Source organism: Mercenaria mercenaria, chromosome 9 (genome assembly GCF_021730395.1).
Source record: "Mercenaria mercenaria strain notata chromosome 9, MADL_Memer_1, whole genome shotgun sequence".
Taxonomy (NCBI): domain Eukaryota; kingdom Metazoa; phylum Mollusca; class Bivalvia; order Venerida; family Veneridae; genus Mercenaria; species Mercenaria mercenaria.
The window spans coordinates 80,634,719-80,652,591 of NC_069369.1; the positions used below are offsets into that span (position 1 = coordinate 80,634,719).

The following is a 17,873-nucleotide window of genomic DNA, read 5'->3' on the forward strand; positions in this document are numbered from 1 at the left end:
CCAAATCTCAAATAAATCGCATTCGTACGATTATATTTTATATTCACAAATATAAAAAGTTTAGCAATCGGTTTATCATCGCGGGTAATCTTAAACTATAGTGCGCGATTGTTCCGGTCAGTTGAAGCAAACTGTATTTCCAAAACATTATGCTTTTTGAAAATTTCCTTCTCTGGTCGTCCTATGCTGCTCGATATGTTTTTTTTTAAAGTTTTGTTTGCAGGGAATAAAATAGGTTTTCACGTACATGTAAAAACTATTAAAATTCTCCCGTTTGATCTTTTATGAGCTATACTTATTAAGTTCTCCTTTTTTCTGAAAACATTTTTAAAATATTTTTTTTGTAGATACCTTTAATATTTCCAGGAAACGTTAGACTATTAAAATAACTACAGAAAATTTCAAACATCGATATAGTTTCTGATTTTATACCGTAATAACTGTCTAGCTAGTAAATGTCAGCTGTCCACAATGGGCTCTTACACAAATGGTATCGAGATTATAATGTGAATCATCGCAATAATATTTACAGGAAACTTTTGACTATTGAGACTCTTATTAGAAAACTTCGCTTTATCACGATAATTTCTTGAAGTATCGTTACAGCTACCTACCTATCTCGTGGCAGAGGTTATAATGCAGTAATTTAGTCAAAAATGTGCTTCCGTGGTGTAGGTGTAGTCGAAAGAAGTCCCTAATAAATAGATCCTAAGTTTTCTATTTTTTCGCGCTTTTTCGCATAAATCGGGAGCCAAATGGGCATCATTCTACTCGTGAATGAATTTTACATAAAATAGGACACTTTTCATGCTAATATTCGCTTGTTTTCGAGTTGTTTTACTTGAAAACGAAAGTAGGGTTTTTATTCTGCGGACCGCTTTCTGAAATGCGCCAATGAGGGTACCTGACTTCAGTTGACTTGCATTCCACTGCATACTATTCAACACCCCTTTTTCTTTTCGTTTTCTTGAAGGAAATGTTGTTTCTCTGTTCTTCCATTTGTCTGTTTGTCTAGTTTCGGCCAAATTTATGTCCCGATACTTTTTGAAAGTGCCTGCGGCACCTCGAAGGAGCTGCGGCATCGTCGAAATGCCTGCGGCACTTTTCCAAAATTGGCATAACGTACAAATTCAAAATTTTCTGGACACATTTTATGTTTTAGCAGATCACATGTCATTTATAAATATAATTTACGACGGCAGAGACGACATCGTTTGGGTCAGCGAAAAGAAATCGAGTCTAAACAGTCACTGATGTGAAAAAATCACGTTTCATTCCCAGCTTATTTGTCCTTACGTTTCTAGGAAATTGTTCATTTGCCACAAATGTTAGCATGGATATGTAGATAAGATACATCTACACCCCGCTACATTCCCCGATTTTTGAAAAAATACTCCATGCAGTAACAAAATGACAAAAATGACAAAAATCACTCACCGATCTCGCTCGTTTTGTAAACATTGACGAAGTACCTGCGGTACAGGAAGCGAAGTGCCTTCAATCCTCGTCGGCACAGTCAGTACCGCAGGCACTGTTTAGTACCCGTGTGTTTGCAAATAAAAAAAGATATCTTAATATCTGTACCTGTTAAGTTTGATAAATTGTGCCGCTGTTCTTCTCTTCCACATGATGTGTTTAATGAATTGACATCGTAGGTTCTTTGAATCTGTATTTTTGCAAGCAGCCGGCATATGTGTATGTTTACAGCATTGTTTCTCTCACGTACTTGTAGTGAGAGCATGTAGTAGCATAATGCATCATCAAGTCTGTTCTCTTGTTCCATGCACTGCCCTAGTAAATTCAGTGCTGTTTCTTTGTGACCCAAGTTTGGTTCTGTGTCTGTGATGTCAGCAAGGGTTGTAAGTGCCCTTTTCTTCTCCACATCTCTTCCAAGCTGTTTATAGACCTTGTACTGTAGGAAGTACAGGTATGGAAGGGAATCAACTGCAGCACAGTCCATCCAGTAGTGGTGTTTGTATCTGGGAAGCATATCATCTTGTGATGATCTAAACATTTCATACCTCAACTCTTGTGGAACGCAGTTCTCCTCACATCGCAAGAATAGGATGCAATATGCTGTGCTCTCTTTAATAGAGTCTGTACTTTTGTAGTTGTACCTTAACATCCTTGTTGTACAGCTACAAACTGGCTGTGCATTATTACAACTATACTCGCGCAAAGTCTCTCTCAGAAGGCTTTCTGAACCAGTCAAGTCCCCAGCACAATACAAAGCTGATGCAAGTTTGAGCCTTCCAGATGATACATCCGAGTTTTTACCAACTGACAACCAGGTGTATGCTTCTTGTGATATAATGTTATTTGTTTCAATATCTTCTGATGCTATTGCAGATCCTACCATAGAACTGAACAGAGGTGCAAGGTATGTGCATGCTTCCTTTTCAATTTTATTTCCTTCTCTGTAGATACTGACCAAATCATGCATGCATTTCTTTATCTGGTGTATGACTGTCAATGAACTACTATACAATACTGTTTCTAGAACTTGTTTGTAATACCAAGTAATACTTTCAGCTAGCTGATAATCTAAGACCATTGGTAAGTAGTTTTGTGTAGATGGTATTGATAAGTTACTGCTTAATCTTATTTGAAGCCGCATGCCTAGGTCATCAATTTGAATGGACAATAATGCTGTGCCTTTGCTTTCTATTATATTACTGATAGTGTCAAGAAGCTGGTCATAGTGCGTTGAATTTTCATCAAGGTATCTTCTCAATAGATTTTGTCCATATATGATAAAATGTGGGCAGTTTTTATTTGAGAAAAAATAATATAACAGCCAGAGGGTTTTTTCAAGACAGGTGACCAAATTGTTTTCCTTCCAATTCTTTTCATTTGTCATTTGAATGCAGTGGAATAATACTGTTTTAATATGATAAATTGAAATTGAGCCTTGATGAAAAGGAGTTATAAATGTTTTAACAATCATTTTCATCAGTACGTAACATTTTATCTGTGTGATGTTTAATTTGGACATCAAATGTCTTTCAAACAAACTTGTTGATATTCTCCATTCCATTCCTTCTTCAGGCATTCCCACTGGAACTAAGAAACATCCAGAATTGGTAGCAGATTGTCTTAAATCTGATGAAGGCCAGCTTCCTATTCCTTGCCTCTTTAGCCAGGATTGTGCTGCAGCTGGTAGTGAATTACAGCGAAATGCTAGTATAACGTCTGATTCAGGTCTACAGGAATGTATGTGAACTGGCTGTGAAAAATGGATCAATGCCTGTTCAAGGTATGCAGGTCCATGGTTATATGTTGATGTAACACTGTGTGTCAGTTCTTGCAATCTCCAATGTTTACCTATGGTAGTATGTTTCATTTCTAAATCTAAGCTAACAGGGAGAAAATAATTGTCCCTGAAGAGCTGTAGTTTACAATAACCAGGTGCTGTGGTGTCATCCTGAACTATCAAGAGATTATGCTTCCCAGGTTTCCAATCATTCAAGTCATTTATGATGTTAAGATCTTCATTGCATAGAACAACATCTGTATCTGAATGAAGTCCTAAGGTTGTTGTTCCTTCTGATATACTACCAATATCATAAATTTTCAACTTTGTTTGGTTCAGCATTTTCTGTGTAGTAGAGGACATGGAGTCCCTCAACATCGAGACTCTCCTGCATTTTGATACTGCCTTCTCATTTATACCAATATGGCTTAGAACATTAGACAGTGTAAGAGATAATGTGTGATTAAAACTATTGTCTGACATATTTAATCTCCTGCAAACAGAATCTTGCTTTAGAGAAATTTCCTAGCTGTCTGTTCTCCTTCCTTTATATTTTTTCTCTTGCACCATCTGAGATTGGTTATGTGAACATCCATCTGAAGTTGAACAGAAATTCCAGTGTTACATAATACTAAAATGGTCTGCCATTAGAAAATATTGTTGGTCTTTTTACATAATATTATTGGTAGTTTTTGAAATGAACTAGACATAAAAATTGTGTTGCTCTGAGTGTTACATTTTTACTTATAATGTATATGGTGGTGGTCCTTGTGTGACCCTCTGCCAAGAATTTAAAAGTCATTTTGATTCTTCAAAACACATGGCTGTCAGGGGGCATGGCCACTTTTACCTATATGTATATGGTGGAAACTTTAAAAATCTTCTTGTAGGGATTTAAAACAATTTTACAAAAATAGTCTTTTTGTTACCCTCTAGCAAGTTTGGTCAAATTATTCTTATTCATTGAAAAATATGGTTTCCAGGGGACGTGGTCACATCTTCCCTGAATGGGTATATTGCAAACTAAAAACATTACTGAAACAGCAGGTCCAATTTTAAAACCAGTGCCAGATATTGCTGCCCCTTTACAAAAATTGTACAAATAGTGTTCATAATAATTTCACAGATATTTTGAAGTTTCCTAGCTGTCTGTTCTCCTTCCTCTATATTTTTCTCTTGTACCATCTGAGAGAAAAGCAGTGTATCTCTTTTTATCTCATCTGAATTTTTGAAGAAAAAAAATTATGAGTTATTGTCATCATTTTATGAACATCTGTGTCGGGGTAGGCATTGCCTGGTTAAGTTATATGTTTACATCAGCTTTTCTCCTAAACTATTAAAGCTATTGCTTTAAAATTTGCAATACTTGTGCCATCAAAAGCTTACTCTGTACAGCAAGAAACATAACTCCATCCTGCTTTTTGTATGAATAATGGCCCCTTTTGGAATAAGAATATATCAGATTTCTTGGTTAAGTTTTGCATTTAGGTCAACTTTTTATAATAATAATAATAATAATAATATAATAATTATTTGGCAAAATGTTTTGCCTCAATGAAATAGAGTGTCGTATGCAACTAGCGGACCCCCTACCTCAAAGGTCGATGTCTTACTTATAGGTCAAAGGTCAAAACATGGTGCAATTTTCTTTTGTTGGGGCTGTAATTCATAGATAGATTTAGGGAGGAACTGTTACACGAGACTCGGTTGTGGAGGATATCATGTTACAGATTTAGGATGCTTCTGTTACAGTATTCCTGGATAACGTTACAGCATTCGGAGGATAATAATAGCTGTCGGTATTTTGTTTGCCAAAGATGTGGTAAAGATTTATCTCTTTTTCCAAAAATAAAAATTGTTTTTCTAGATCAGTGATATGCACGTCTGTTGAGACATGGCTTAACCTGCGAAACACAGTATATTGATGTCAATCAAGCGTTTTATGAAAAAATTCGAAATTTTGATAGAAAAATATCTAAAAGAAATTGATTAAAAGATATTCCAACCGTATTTCATGCAAATTTGCATTGATTAAAACCCTATTCAGGCATGGACTTATAAAACGAGGTAGAAAAATTACTGTTGATCTAATATTTGGTGGTTTTATAGAATGTTGCAGTTTAGCCGGATATGTTACAGTTGTGGGGTGCTCCTTTCGAATGTGTTACAGATTTAGGATGATACTTTTTCCTTCTTCAGGATTCTGTTGTTAGATGTAAATACTGCTAAACAACATTTATTTTGTCATTTGAGGCAGTCAGACATGTACTAGAGTGGCGTTGCTGTAACGACGTTTAAAAACACAGGAAAGTCCACCTAACGGGAGAAGATGTCGGTTGTGATATGTCAAGAATCACATATGATGAACAGTTGATGATACAAGTTATGCAGAGCAAATCTCCCATCCCTTTTCCATGCAAATTGACCGATCGTTTGAACAATCTCTAAATACATCGGTTGTTAAATGTTTTTCCATAACCTCTAAATAAATCATCAAAGATATCGCGGAGCGAAATCGAAAAATGTTTTAAGTGTGTATTTATTTATATTCACATAGATTAATTACTTTCGTTCAAATCTAAAAAGAGAGTGAGTTACTATGTTTATAAGGTAACTCCTAATTTTTGAACAACCCGAATTTAATGTGCTCGTGCTTGCATTTACGCAATGCCTACAGTCCTGAGACATGCCTTCTAATGGCGCACAGTCCTGAAAAGCCCTTGCCACCGTCATACACACAAAGACAAAGACGCATATACTTTTAGATGAAAATCCTGGAACATTATCCATTCTAACTATGAATTGCGTATAAAATCCTCTGTTAAATGATTTAGGCTCCTAACTGTGACAAACAGATTCAATGCTTCAGATTAGCCTATTTGATTGTGCATGCTTGCCAAATCTTCATTGCGCAGATGCATATCTGCTTGTAGGCAGCTACGCGCCTGCAAGCAGACTATGATTCGATGGTTGTTCCAACAGTAAACACGTATACATGTTTAACAAGAAAGAATCTTTTGTTATTTGAAATGAAGTTTTATTGCACATGTGCGAGTTGTCGTGAGAAAAGCCTATTAATTTCTTAAGTTCTCCATTACCGATTCCGAGAGAATATTTTCTTTTAAGCTTATTAGTAATTGAAATCGTTGATAAAGACACGCATTGCCAAGCTCTTCTGAAGCTAGGACACATCGTTTGCTAGCTTAATACATGTAACATAAACAGGTACTATTTATGAAAGAACAGCTTATTAAAGTGCAAACGACGATTCAATGCGAATTGGTGATTATGGTATCATATACATTAGATATAGAACACTAGCTTTCCATTGAAAATGTTTATATATCATTTTATTATATATAGCTGTTGAATCAGATTTAGAATTTAGAAATTAGAAAAAAAATGCACTTGGTATAATATATTTGTTACATCTTACAAAAAATCCGGCATAATTCATGACATTTAAATTTTATTTGCTATCCTGGTATTGTATATTGTCAAAATGTATTCCAAAAAGTATCATCCTAAATCAGTAACACATCCAGAAGAAGCACCCCACAACTGTAACATTCTATAAAACCATGAAAAATTAGACCCACATTGATTTTTCTACCTCGTATTATAACTGCATGCCTAAAGAGGGTCTTTATCGATGCAAATGAGCATAAAACATGGCTGAAACATATTTTAATCAACTTCTTTTAGATAATTTTCTATCAAAATTTCGGATTTTGTCATTAAACGCTTGATAGACATCAATATACTGTGTTTCACGTGTTAAACCATGTCTCAGCAGACGTACATACCATCGATCTAGAAAAACAATTTTTACTTTTGCAAAAAAGAGATAAATATTTACTATTTTTTTGGCAAACAAAACACCGACAGTGATTTTTATCCTCTGAATGCTGTAACGTTATCCAGGAATACTGTAACAGTAGCATCCTAAATCTGTAACATGATATCCTCCACAACCGAGTCTCGTGTAACAGTTCCTCCCCCGTGAAGTCTGTCAGGCGTAAGTACTTGAAAGGTCAAGGTCAGCTGGCAAGCTCAACATGTTTCCTGTGGGCATCTAGTTTATTTAAATTCACTTTTCTTGAATACTTACAATAGCTTTTAAACTTCTAATCAATTAAGTTGAGTAAGAAGACCAAGAATCATAACTCTTTTCGTGCATTTGTCCAGCACTTACAGACGAGCAATGGCACCCATAAGCTGAGCTCGTGTTGTGATATTCTATATAGGCAAATTCATTTGTCAAAGAACTATATTTTATGATGGTTGCAGAGATACATTAGTAATTAAATCATTGAAACATCTTTCTTAAAACAAGAGCTGTCAGAGGAAAGCAATGCTTGACTATTCAACAGCTTTGTCAATAGATGTGGTAAAGAGTTATAAGATATCGGCAAGAATACTCAACTAAAGGGATGTGATTAAATAATTACTGAAGATTGTGGTGATATGTTTACATGACATTGTGAGAACCATTAATTGCACTTAGATTCAGAGGACACCTAAGTCAATTGCCTGTGTTAAGAAAGACACCAGCAGATATTTTCAATAATACGTTTTGATATAATTGATATGTAAATAAGCATTATAAGAGAGAAATGCAATGAAATAAAAGGTACATCATCACACAAATACACACAGAATGCCTCCTAATTGCGCAAAATGACATATATGTACATGATTACAAAATTTTCCAGACCCCCGCCTCTGTGAAAAAGGTTCATGAACTTCATGAATTTATTCATGAATTTGTAAGAATTCATGAATTATGAATTATTTCATGAATTATCAAAAAAGTTCATGAACTACAAGGAAAAGTTCACTAACTTAAATTCATGAAGTCTCAAGTTCAAGAATATTACTTTCATTTCATGAACTTGTAAATGTAGTTCATGAACATTTCAGAAAATCCATTAAATAATTTAAGAAATTCATGAACTTGAAAATGAAATTCAGATAATGATTGAAATTGTGATTCAGGAACTACGGGGTTATGACCCTGTAAAAAATGTTCTAGAACTTGTAATAAGTTCTTGAACCAGCATAACAGTTCTTAGACTGTGATTCTAGAACAATGATAGTTGGTTCAAAAACTGCAAAAGTTCAAGAACTTATAGAACTTTACCAGTTCCTGAACAGTTACTGTTGCTCTAGACTAAGACTAAGAACCAAAATTGTTCATGAACACAGGTTCATTAAAAGTACTAAAATTCAAAACCTTTTTCTAGTTCAGTGTAACCAGTTCTTGAACCCAATTGTGAGTTTCTGAACTGTTCATTCATTAAACATAAAACTTAGGTTTATTACCTTTTACGATAAATGAATAAGTTCATGAACTTTTCATGAATGTTCATGAACATTAAATTCCTAATGTCACATGATCAGTTTCCATTATTTTGTTGCATGCTGGGAATTTTTTTGCACATGTGATTCAGCAATTTTTGAGAAGTTTGTGCAGCAAATAAGAAGGAAATAATTATTATACTACAGTTAGGAATGGTTTAAAAGGAACATGAGTATACTGAAAATCAAATAAGTAATTATGGTGTTGTCATAAATCGTTCATTTTAAAAAAATAAAATCCTTTTAAAATGTCACAAGTTTTCACGACCCTGAAGCAAAGCTAGAATCTGAATTTCAATCTTGAGATTAAGTTATACATTATTTAACTTAATGTTTTGTATTTTATACAGCAATTGTTTACTTCTTATTATGCTCCCAATCCCACTCTAGTTTACTGTTTTACTCAACATGTCATTTGTCGAGGGTAGAAAATGTCATTGTCACAGTGACTCAGCAGAGAGTAAAAAAACAGGATTTTTTCTTGTATCAAGCTCTACCGAAATTGTTAAAAGAATTCTATTACATGCAGATCTCTCAGGTTTCATAGCGTTACATTCCTACCAGGTTTCCTTGACTATTTCATGAATTTGTTCATGAATAAGTTCATGAACTTTTCTCTCTCTCTCTTTTTTTTTACAAAAATAGTTCATGTATGATTTTTAATTCATGAACAAGTTCATGAATATCAAGTTCATGAATAAAAATTCATGAAAATCAAAATTTATGTTTCATGAATTTCAATATTCATGAATTTGTTTATGAATTAAAATTCATGAATATATATTCATCAGAATGAAAATTTATGTTTCATGAATTTCAGTATGCATGAACTTGTTCATGTATTATTTTTAATTCATGAACAAGTTCATGAATATCAAAATTCATGAAACATAAATTTTGATTCTCATTAATATTTATTCATTAACTATTTCATGAATTTGTTCATGAATAAATTCATGAAGTTCATGAACCTTTTTCACAGCGGCGCTAACACCATGCCCATTTTTCCATCCTGGATGATGCCAGGTGCATTTTATTTATCAATTCGAAATTTCTAGATAATTACTTGAAATTCCGACTAAGTAACTTGAGATTTCAATTAATTTAGAAATTTATCTATCAGTATATTAAAAAAAAAAAATTATGTTCTTTCACCAACTTCTTTCCATTGTATACCAAATTAAAGTTTTTTATCTGTAAGAATGAAAATGATACTATTTTGAAGCTCATCTTGCTTTATTTTGCATACTATCTACAGTTTACTGCATACTGTTTACATGTGTATCATAAGTCTGTCTGCTGCCTACTTTAAGTACATACTAACCTTAATGATTATGTAATTATTGTAAAATATCAAATTTAAAACCAATGCAAAAGCAAAGAATATGGTTTTCAGAGTAATAGAGTAATGGAAATATCTTTATTTTTTTGTTAAATCTGACCTGAAGCCAGATTTTTTTTCCTGTGAATTGGGAACAAGATTTTAATGCCCCCCAAGGGAGGCATATTAATTTTCAACTGTCCGTTCGTTCATTCGTCACAACGTTAACTTTTTGCATGAAGGCACTTTACTCGTGAACCACTGCATCCAGGACCTTCAAACTTCACATGCTGATAGTACTTATTAAGTTCACGACCCCTACTGACTTAAGGGTCACCGGGTCAAAGGTCAAGGTCACAGGGACCAATGTTAACTTTTTGCATGAAGGCTTTTTACTCGCGAACCACTGCACCCAGGACCTTCAAACTTCACTTGCTGATAGTACTTATTGAGTACACCACCCCTACTGACTTTGGAGTCACCAGGTCAAAGGTCAAGGTCACAGGGGCCAATGTTAACTTTTTACATGAAGTCAGTTTACTTGCGAACCACTGCACCCAGGACCTTCAAACTTCACGTGCTGATAGTACTTATTGAGTACACTACCCCTACTGACTTTGGAATCACCAGGTCAAAGGTCAAGGTCACAGGTGCCAATGTTAACTTTTTGCATGAAGGCACTTCACTCGCGAACCACTGCACCCAGGACCTTCAAACTTCACGTGCTGATAGTATTTATTGAGTGCACGACCCCTATTGACTTTGGGGTCACCAGGTCAAAGGTCAAGGTCACAGGGGCCAATGTTAATTTTTTGCATGAAGGCACTCTACTCGCTAACCACTGCACCCAGGACCTTCAAACTTCACATGCTGATAGTACTTATTGAGTACATGACCCCTACTGACTTTGGGTCACCAGGTCAAAGGTCAAGGTCACAGGGGCCAATGTTAACTTTTTGCATGAAGGCACTATATTACTCGCGAACCACTGCACCCAGGACCTTCAAACTTTACATGCTGATAGTACTTATTGAGTACACGACCCCTATTGACTTTGGGGGTCACCAGGTCAAAGGTCAAGGTGCTGCGGGGGCATTTGTCACCATTAGTGACAGCTCTTGTTTTATTTTTTTTCACTGTATTAGAGCCAGAATTTTTTTTTCAAGGAATTTCAAAGTTCTCAGAAAATTCTTCCCAGGCCCCACCTCCTGAATATGAAATGGTCGGCCCCCTCTTTAAAGTAAATTTACTCTGAGTGGCCATCACGTCCGGTCTTGTCAATGCTGCAACTTGAACATGCAATGCAGCAGCCATTTTTATGCTTCCTGAAAGGGGTAGCATTTATGTCGTTACTTTGTCAGTTTGTCTGTACATCCATCCCGCAGTTCTTGTCTGGAGTATTTCATTGGAATCTTCTTCATATTCTGGTTGAGGTTAATAGCAGTAATTCAGTCAAAAATATGCTTCCATGATGTAGTCTAACAAAGTCCCTAACAAACTGATTCTAATTTTTCCATTTTTATTGCATTGGCATGTAAACCAGTTGTGTTGGTGGGGATGGGGGGTGGGGGTGGGGGAGCAGGTTAGCATTATTCACATTTGATGTAATATATGTTTGCAACTTAGTAAAAAACAAGAGCACACGCTGACGCTCATCTAATTTTTTGTGTATAATAGAAAAATTGTCCTACCCATGATTTTCTAAGTCTAAAAAGGGCCATAATTCTTGCAAAAAACAGGAGTGAGTTATGTTTCTTGATGTACAGAGTCAGCTTATGATGGTGGACAACTGTTGCAAGTTTCAAAGCAATAGCTTGAATAGTTTAGGAGAAAAGCTGACCTAAACATAAAAGTTAACCAATAAATCTGATATTTCAGTCCAAAAGGGGCCATAATTCTTGCAAAAAGCAGGACAGAGTTATGTTTCTTGCTGTACATGGTCAGCTTATGATAGTGAACAAGGGTTGCAAGTTTTAAAGAAATAGCTTTGATAGTTTATGAGAAAAGCTGACCTAAACATAAAACTTAACCAAGAAATTTTCTAAGTCCAAAAGGGGCAATAATTCTTGAAAAAAGCAGGATGGAGTTACGTTTCTTGGTGTACAGGGTCAGCTTATGATGGTGAACAAGTGTTGCAAGTTTCAAAGCAATAGCTTTGATAGTTTAGGAGAAAAGTTGACCTTAACATAAAACTTAACCAGGCAACGCCGACGCCGACACCGATCAAATGATGACAATAACTCATCATTTTTAGCTCGACTATTCATAGAATAGTAGAGCTATTGGACTCGCCCATGCGTCGGCGTCTGCGTCGGCATCCGCGTCCCGATTTGGTTAAGTTTTTGTATGTAAGCTGGTATCTCAGCCACCACTTGCGGGAATGGATTGAAACTTCACACACTTATTCACTGTGATAAATTGACCTACACTGCACAGGTTCCATAATTCTATTTTGCTTTTTTACAAAATTATGCCCCTTTTTCGACTTAGAAATTTTTGGTTAAGGTTTTGTATGTAAGCTGGTATCTCAGTAACCACTTGTGGGAATGGATTGAAACTTCACACACTTATTTACTGTGATAAACTGACTTACATTGCAGAGGTTCCATAACTCTATTTTGCTTTTTTACAAAATTATGTCCCTTTTTCGACTTAGAATTTTTTGGTTAAGGTTTTGTATGTAAGCTGGTATCTCAGTACTCACTAATTGGAATGAACTGAAACTTCACACACTTATTCACTGTCATGATCTGACATGCACAAAGCAAGTCCCATAACTTTATTTTGCTTTTTTCGAAAATTATGCCCCTTTTTCAACATAGAAATTTTTGGTTAAGTTTTTGTATGTAAGCTGGTATCTCAGTATCCACTAATGGGAAAGGATTGAAATTTCACACACTTGTTCACTGTCATGATATGACATGCAATGCAAAGGGTCAATAACTCAACTTCGCATTTTACAAAATTATGCCCCTTTTTCAACCTAGGAGTTTTTGGTTAAATTCCTATATGTAAGCTGGTATCTCAGTACCCATAAATGGGAATGGATTGAAACTTCACACACTTGTCCACTGTCATGAGCTGATAAGCACTATATAGGTTCCATAACCCTATTTTGCTTTTTTACTAAATTATGTCCCTTTTTCGACTTCCGTATTCATTCAATCAACAAGGCTGTTGAATAGTCGAGCGTTGCTGTCCTCCGACAGCTCTTGTTTTTCAAAAAATCAGATGAGCTAAAAAAAAAAGGTAATGAAAAAATGAAAAATTTGTCAGCAATTAAAGTAATTTTAAATCAAAGGCACTTTATAAAAGGAAACTCAAAGGACCTGGTATTGTTGAAAAGATAAATGGACATACCTTGGGGATGATCCAAACCAAAATGAAATTTCAACATGCTGCTTTTTATCACTTATGAAAACTTCATATTTATGATAGCATCAGGTGTAATTGTTTGAATTTATGTTGAATTACAAAATGAATTCCGAACATGATCGCATGTCCTCAAGTGTCTTACTCCTGAGGACCTGTTAGGTGTATCAAGTCACTCAAAACTGGAGTGACTCAAAGCAAAATAAGTGACTTTTTTTAGTGACAAACTGTGAAAAAGAATGCGAGTGTTGTCTTCAAAGCAACTGTTAAATTAGTTAATATAGAACCACCCTTGTTATCTGGATAATACAAAATCCTGTGATAATTCCAAAATGCTACAAAATGACAGATGAACGCTTATGAAAATTTCAGGTTTTGCGGTAATTGCTGTGGCTTGATAAGAGATTTTAACCACCAGAATGTTGCAAAAAGAACGAATGGTGATTTGTTTCCATGGAACTCAAACTATTTTACTTTATTTTTTTGAATACAATACACAATATGTTAAATAGTTTACAAAATCCATGTAAGTTTAGTTTGAAAATTCATAAAAAATATTTAGAATTGTTTTTTATGCTTGTAATTCACTTTATAAACAGCTCTACCATTTCACTATCTGACACAGTTTAGAGTAAGTTGTTTACGTTTGCCGTTTTCATGTCAAAACCATTTATATTGATCCTTGTTTGAAAAATGGATAATAGCCTAAAATGACCATGGATAATGCCCTACATGAGTTGTCTTTGAAAATGGATAATAGCCAACATTGATTTTTTTCCTTTAACATTCCATTACACAATGACCAGTTTTATATGTGTGGACATGTTTTGATGAATAAGTTTGTAACAACATGATGATATAAACCTGTTAACGATTTTAATACTGGTAACAGGCACAGCAAACTTATAAGTAGAGCATATAAAACCCATCGCATAATAGTTTTTGCCTCACATGTTCTCGGAAAGAAATTTTAACACTCTCTATCCATGAATGTAATCTTACAATTACAGAGAAAGTATGAATGATTACTTTGGATAAAGATCCAATAAAGAATGCCGAAAAGATATGGCCATATATTGGCACTTGTTTCAGTGCTGTTTGTGTGTTGGAGGGGGTGGGGAGTGCAGCAGTCGAACAATACAGATTTTTGGCTCCTTTAGAAATGACTTTTGGAATTTGGCTGGAGGTTATCTTTGATCTACCAAGATCTACGAAACGTATAATGAGGTATTCAAAAATGCCCAGGATTTTCAACACCATAAAACATACCACAGATTTTGAACAGCAGTCAAAATACCGTGGTTATTATAGCCCAAGGAACAAAGCAAAAACAACTATGATCTCAATTAAAATTCATAACACCAACTTAATGTATTGAACTTACAGAAGAAGAGGGAAGGGGTATTGAACAAATCTTAAGTTAATGAACATAGATCTTCCTATACACTGGGACCAAATCTTTATATTTCAGTAAAAAAATGAATGTGAGTCTTGTATTGCAGATGAAATTTTGGTAGGGTAAACATTCTAAGGAGGACAACTTTGTATGGAAAAGTTAACAAGTGTACTAAATTATTAAGTACAGTATTAAACTATTATCAGTTAAGGGAATGTACTTCTTCTATGAATTCACAGCAGTGTTCAACATAGTTCAGCAAAACTGACCTGTTGAAGTGTCATTATTTTCACACACTTAAAATTCTAACAGACCTCTAACATACTTAATTTCTAAATATGGGTGTACCTCCTCCCCTGTGGAATCTGAGCACATTTAGATTCAGGTGTTAAATTTATCTGTTCTGGCTTACAAAATCTAGCAGAAAAGATACAGGCGTGCAAGCTTTAGAACCTTCTGACAGCAGACTTGAGATTTAAAACAGAATTTTACAAAGATATAGACATCTACCCTTTTGATAAAATATTTCAGGAACATCTGGTACTGACCATGTGTATAAAACATTACCTTGGGCATGCTACAGCCATTACTTACCACATTTTATGAGTATACTTCTTCAATATTCAACAATCAGTACCTTTAGAACAGCATATGCAAAATTTCAAACTACAATATTGGCTATTATTCTCATAGCATTTCGGGCTTTATCTTCGAAATTTCTATGAACACTTGGGTCAGTATCCATCGACTACTACCTATGCTTATATATTTGTCAATGTGGGATATTTGATCTAAAATAAAAACTTTTGAACATGTTCATATCATTGTTTATACAATAACTGAATAATACAAAATAATATTCATTACCGAAAGTCCATTAAATAAGGTTGAAAACGCTCTGAATTGCTAAACTCATTCTCAAAAGCAAAATGTACACGTTGTTTTGGGCTCTCCCTACTGAACAATATGTCCCATAAATTATGCAAATTGTTTAGTGCAAATGGTACAGCTTCTAAACCATGTTGAATCAGTTATAATACTTTAAACGATCAGAATTAGTAATCAGAAAATATTGACAAAAATAATGTCCATACCAAGTTTGACATTTCCTCCAGTTTGTAGCATTTTGGAATTATCACAGCATTTCGTATTATCTGGATAACAAGGGTGAGAACAGTCTAACTAGCAGACTGGCCCGAGCGTGATGCACACCAACAAAATTGACTAGATTTCATTATCACTACTTTATGATGTATGTGTTTGACTGTACATAATGACGTTTGTATGATAACAACTGAAATCATTACTAAAAAAAACAAACTATGAGGTATAATATAATATATAGTTACTGTTTGCTACTTCCTTTTGTAATACTTTTGTATGTAAAATGTTGTTGATGATGATGATGATGGTGGTGGTCACGGCGGCGTTGTTATAACACAACAGTATGAATTCTACTGGAAAAATCCTCTAAAATAATCACAATATATACACCACCATTATTTTGGCCACCTGCCTGAAAGGGTAAGGAAAGCCTGACAATAAGTTAATTCTGTATGAAAGCCATTCTCAAGCCTTTCATTTTTAAAATCGGACAGCTATCGAAAAAGATATGGCAGTTTGAAATTTAAGAAAATGGCTGATCATGGAGGCAGCCATTTTAGTGGTTTATGATGTCATTTACATACTGCTGAATTCTTTATTTAGCAAATAACCTTTTAAATAGATTAATTTTCATAAATTATGTTTCTTGAGTGTAAGGTGTAAAGCATGATGATTTCTTTCATTATAGAGAAATAATTTTAATAAGTAAATACAGTTCAAATGTGTATCTAAAAAAAATCCATTATTTTGTTTTTTGTTGCCATGGAAACAAAATGGTCACCAATTTGACCAAATATTTAAATGCTCATTTAATACTGTCTTTTTTTACTTCGATTTTAAAAATTCTTTCACTTCTTTAAATGATTTAAGAAATCCAAGCTGACAAAATTAACATGTGAACAATGTTGCCTTTGATCACTTTCCTTAAGACAAGTCTGACCCAGAAAGTGTGAGGAAGGATTTAAATACTGTTGAATGAATTTTAAAGAAAAAGAGAAATTTGCATATTCTTCTTCAGATATGAAGGTAACAGAAGAAGCAGCAGAATTATCTTAAATTGTATTAAAGTCATATAAGTACTTGTTTTGATTAAGAATAATCCTTCTATATTCTAGAAAAAATGTTGTCGGCCATTAAATTCTTTGTGCAATTTTGGAAAAACAAAGATTTTACTTCCTCTTTTGGTTTTAAATAATGTTTTATGTTTAAAGGGAGGTAAATTGATATGTAACAAGAAATTCTTTCAGTTCAATACCCTCCCTTGCATGAAAAGAAATACTAACACCCAGTGGGAAGGATAAGGGACACAATTGACATCTATTGAATACCTGCAGTACAAAATGTTAGTCTGTATTATATTCAGACCATAAGTTTGTTCACCGGAGATAACTCCTGAGGGTATTCAAATTTTGTATAATTATGCCCCTTTTCAAAAGCTATGAGGAAAGACAGTAAATGAAAAAAGTAGATATTTAAAAAGCTAAAAAAGGTTATGAAGTTGATGGCCAGACTGTACAACATGTCTGCAGTATTGACCACCACATGCACCATGAAATCAAGAAGTAACAATATAGATAAATATGAATTAGAACAAATGAAAATCGCATAATGTACTTGTTCAATTGCCTAAATGAAATTCTGACATTAATTTAATAAAGCCTGTTAAAAATTTCAGCTATTGTAACAACAAAGAGAGTTACATGCAGGTATGGCTTCATAATCCATATCATTGAAAACAAGCATGTGCCAGAAACTGTTACTATTGATAAAATCAATACATCTGAATGTTATACTCAGAGGCGAGAGAAAACTTCTCTGAGAAATTGCAGGGAGAAATAAACATGAAGTGTGTTCTCGGCTGGAAGCAGTGTAGCTAGCAAATAGATAATCACGCCAGCATTAACACAAATAGATGTATTTTCAGGGAATACTTCAGTAGAGTAGTAGCATCTGAGTTAACACTACACAGTTTCAATCTGAGTATAAAAGTTTCCTCATGGAATCGTGTATTGCTAGTATACCACAATTACCGCGAGGAAAGTGCCCCACCCACCCCCGTATCGTCG

The 17,873-nt window shown here is 34.5% G+C and overlaps 1 protein-coding gene across 2 annotated transcripts in view; it reads right to left on the reverse strand.

Moving 5' to 3' along the window:
• LOC123547583 (uncharacterized) overlaps positions 1–16,969 on the reverse strand; it is a 31,920-nt gene extending 14,951 nt beyond the window's left edge. Inside the window, exons 1-3 of one of the 2 annotated variants that reach the window (XM_053551850.1) lie at positions 16,888–16,946; positions 16,053–16,219; positions 1,585–3,849 (exon numbers count right to left, since the gene is read on the reverse strand). In XM_053551850.1, coding sequence (XP_053407825.1) covers positions 1,585–3,736 — 2,152 coding nt within the window. In that variant the 5' untranslated portion in view covers positions 3,737–3,849; positions 16,053–16,219; positions 16,888–16,946. Of the gene's footprint in view, positions 1–1,584; positions 3,850–16,052; positions 16,220–16,887 lie in introns of both variants that reach the window. The other variant, XM_053551851.1, reaches the window with a different exon arrangement.
• Positions 16,970–17,873: the final 904 nt, after the last annotated feature.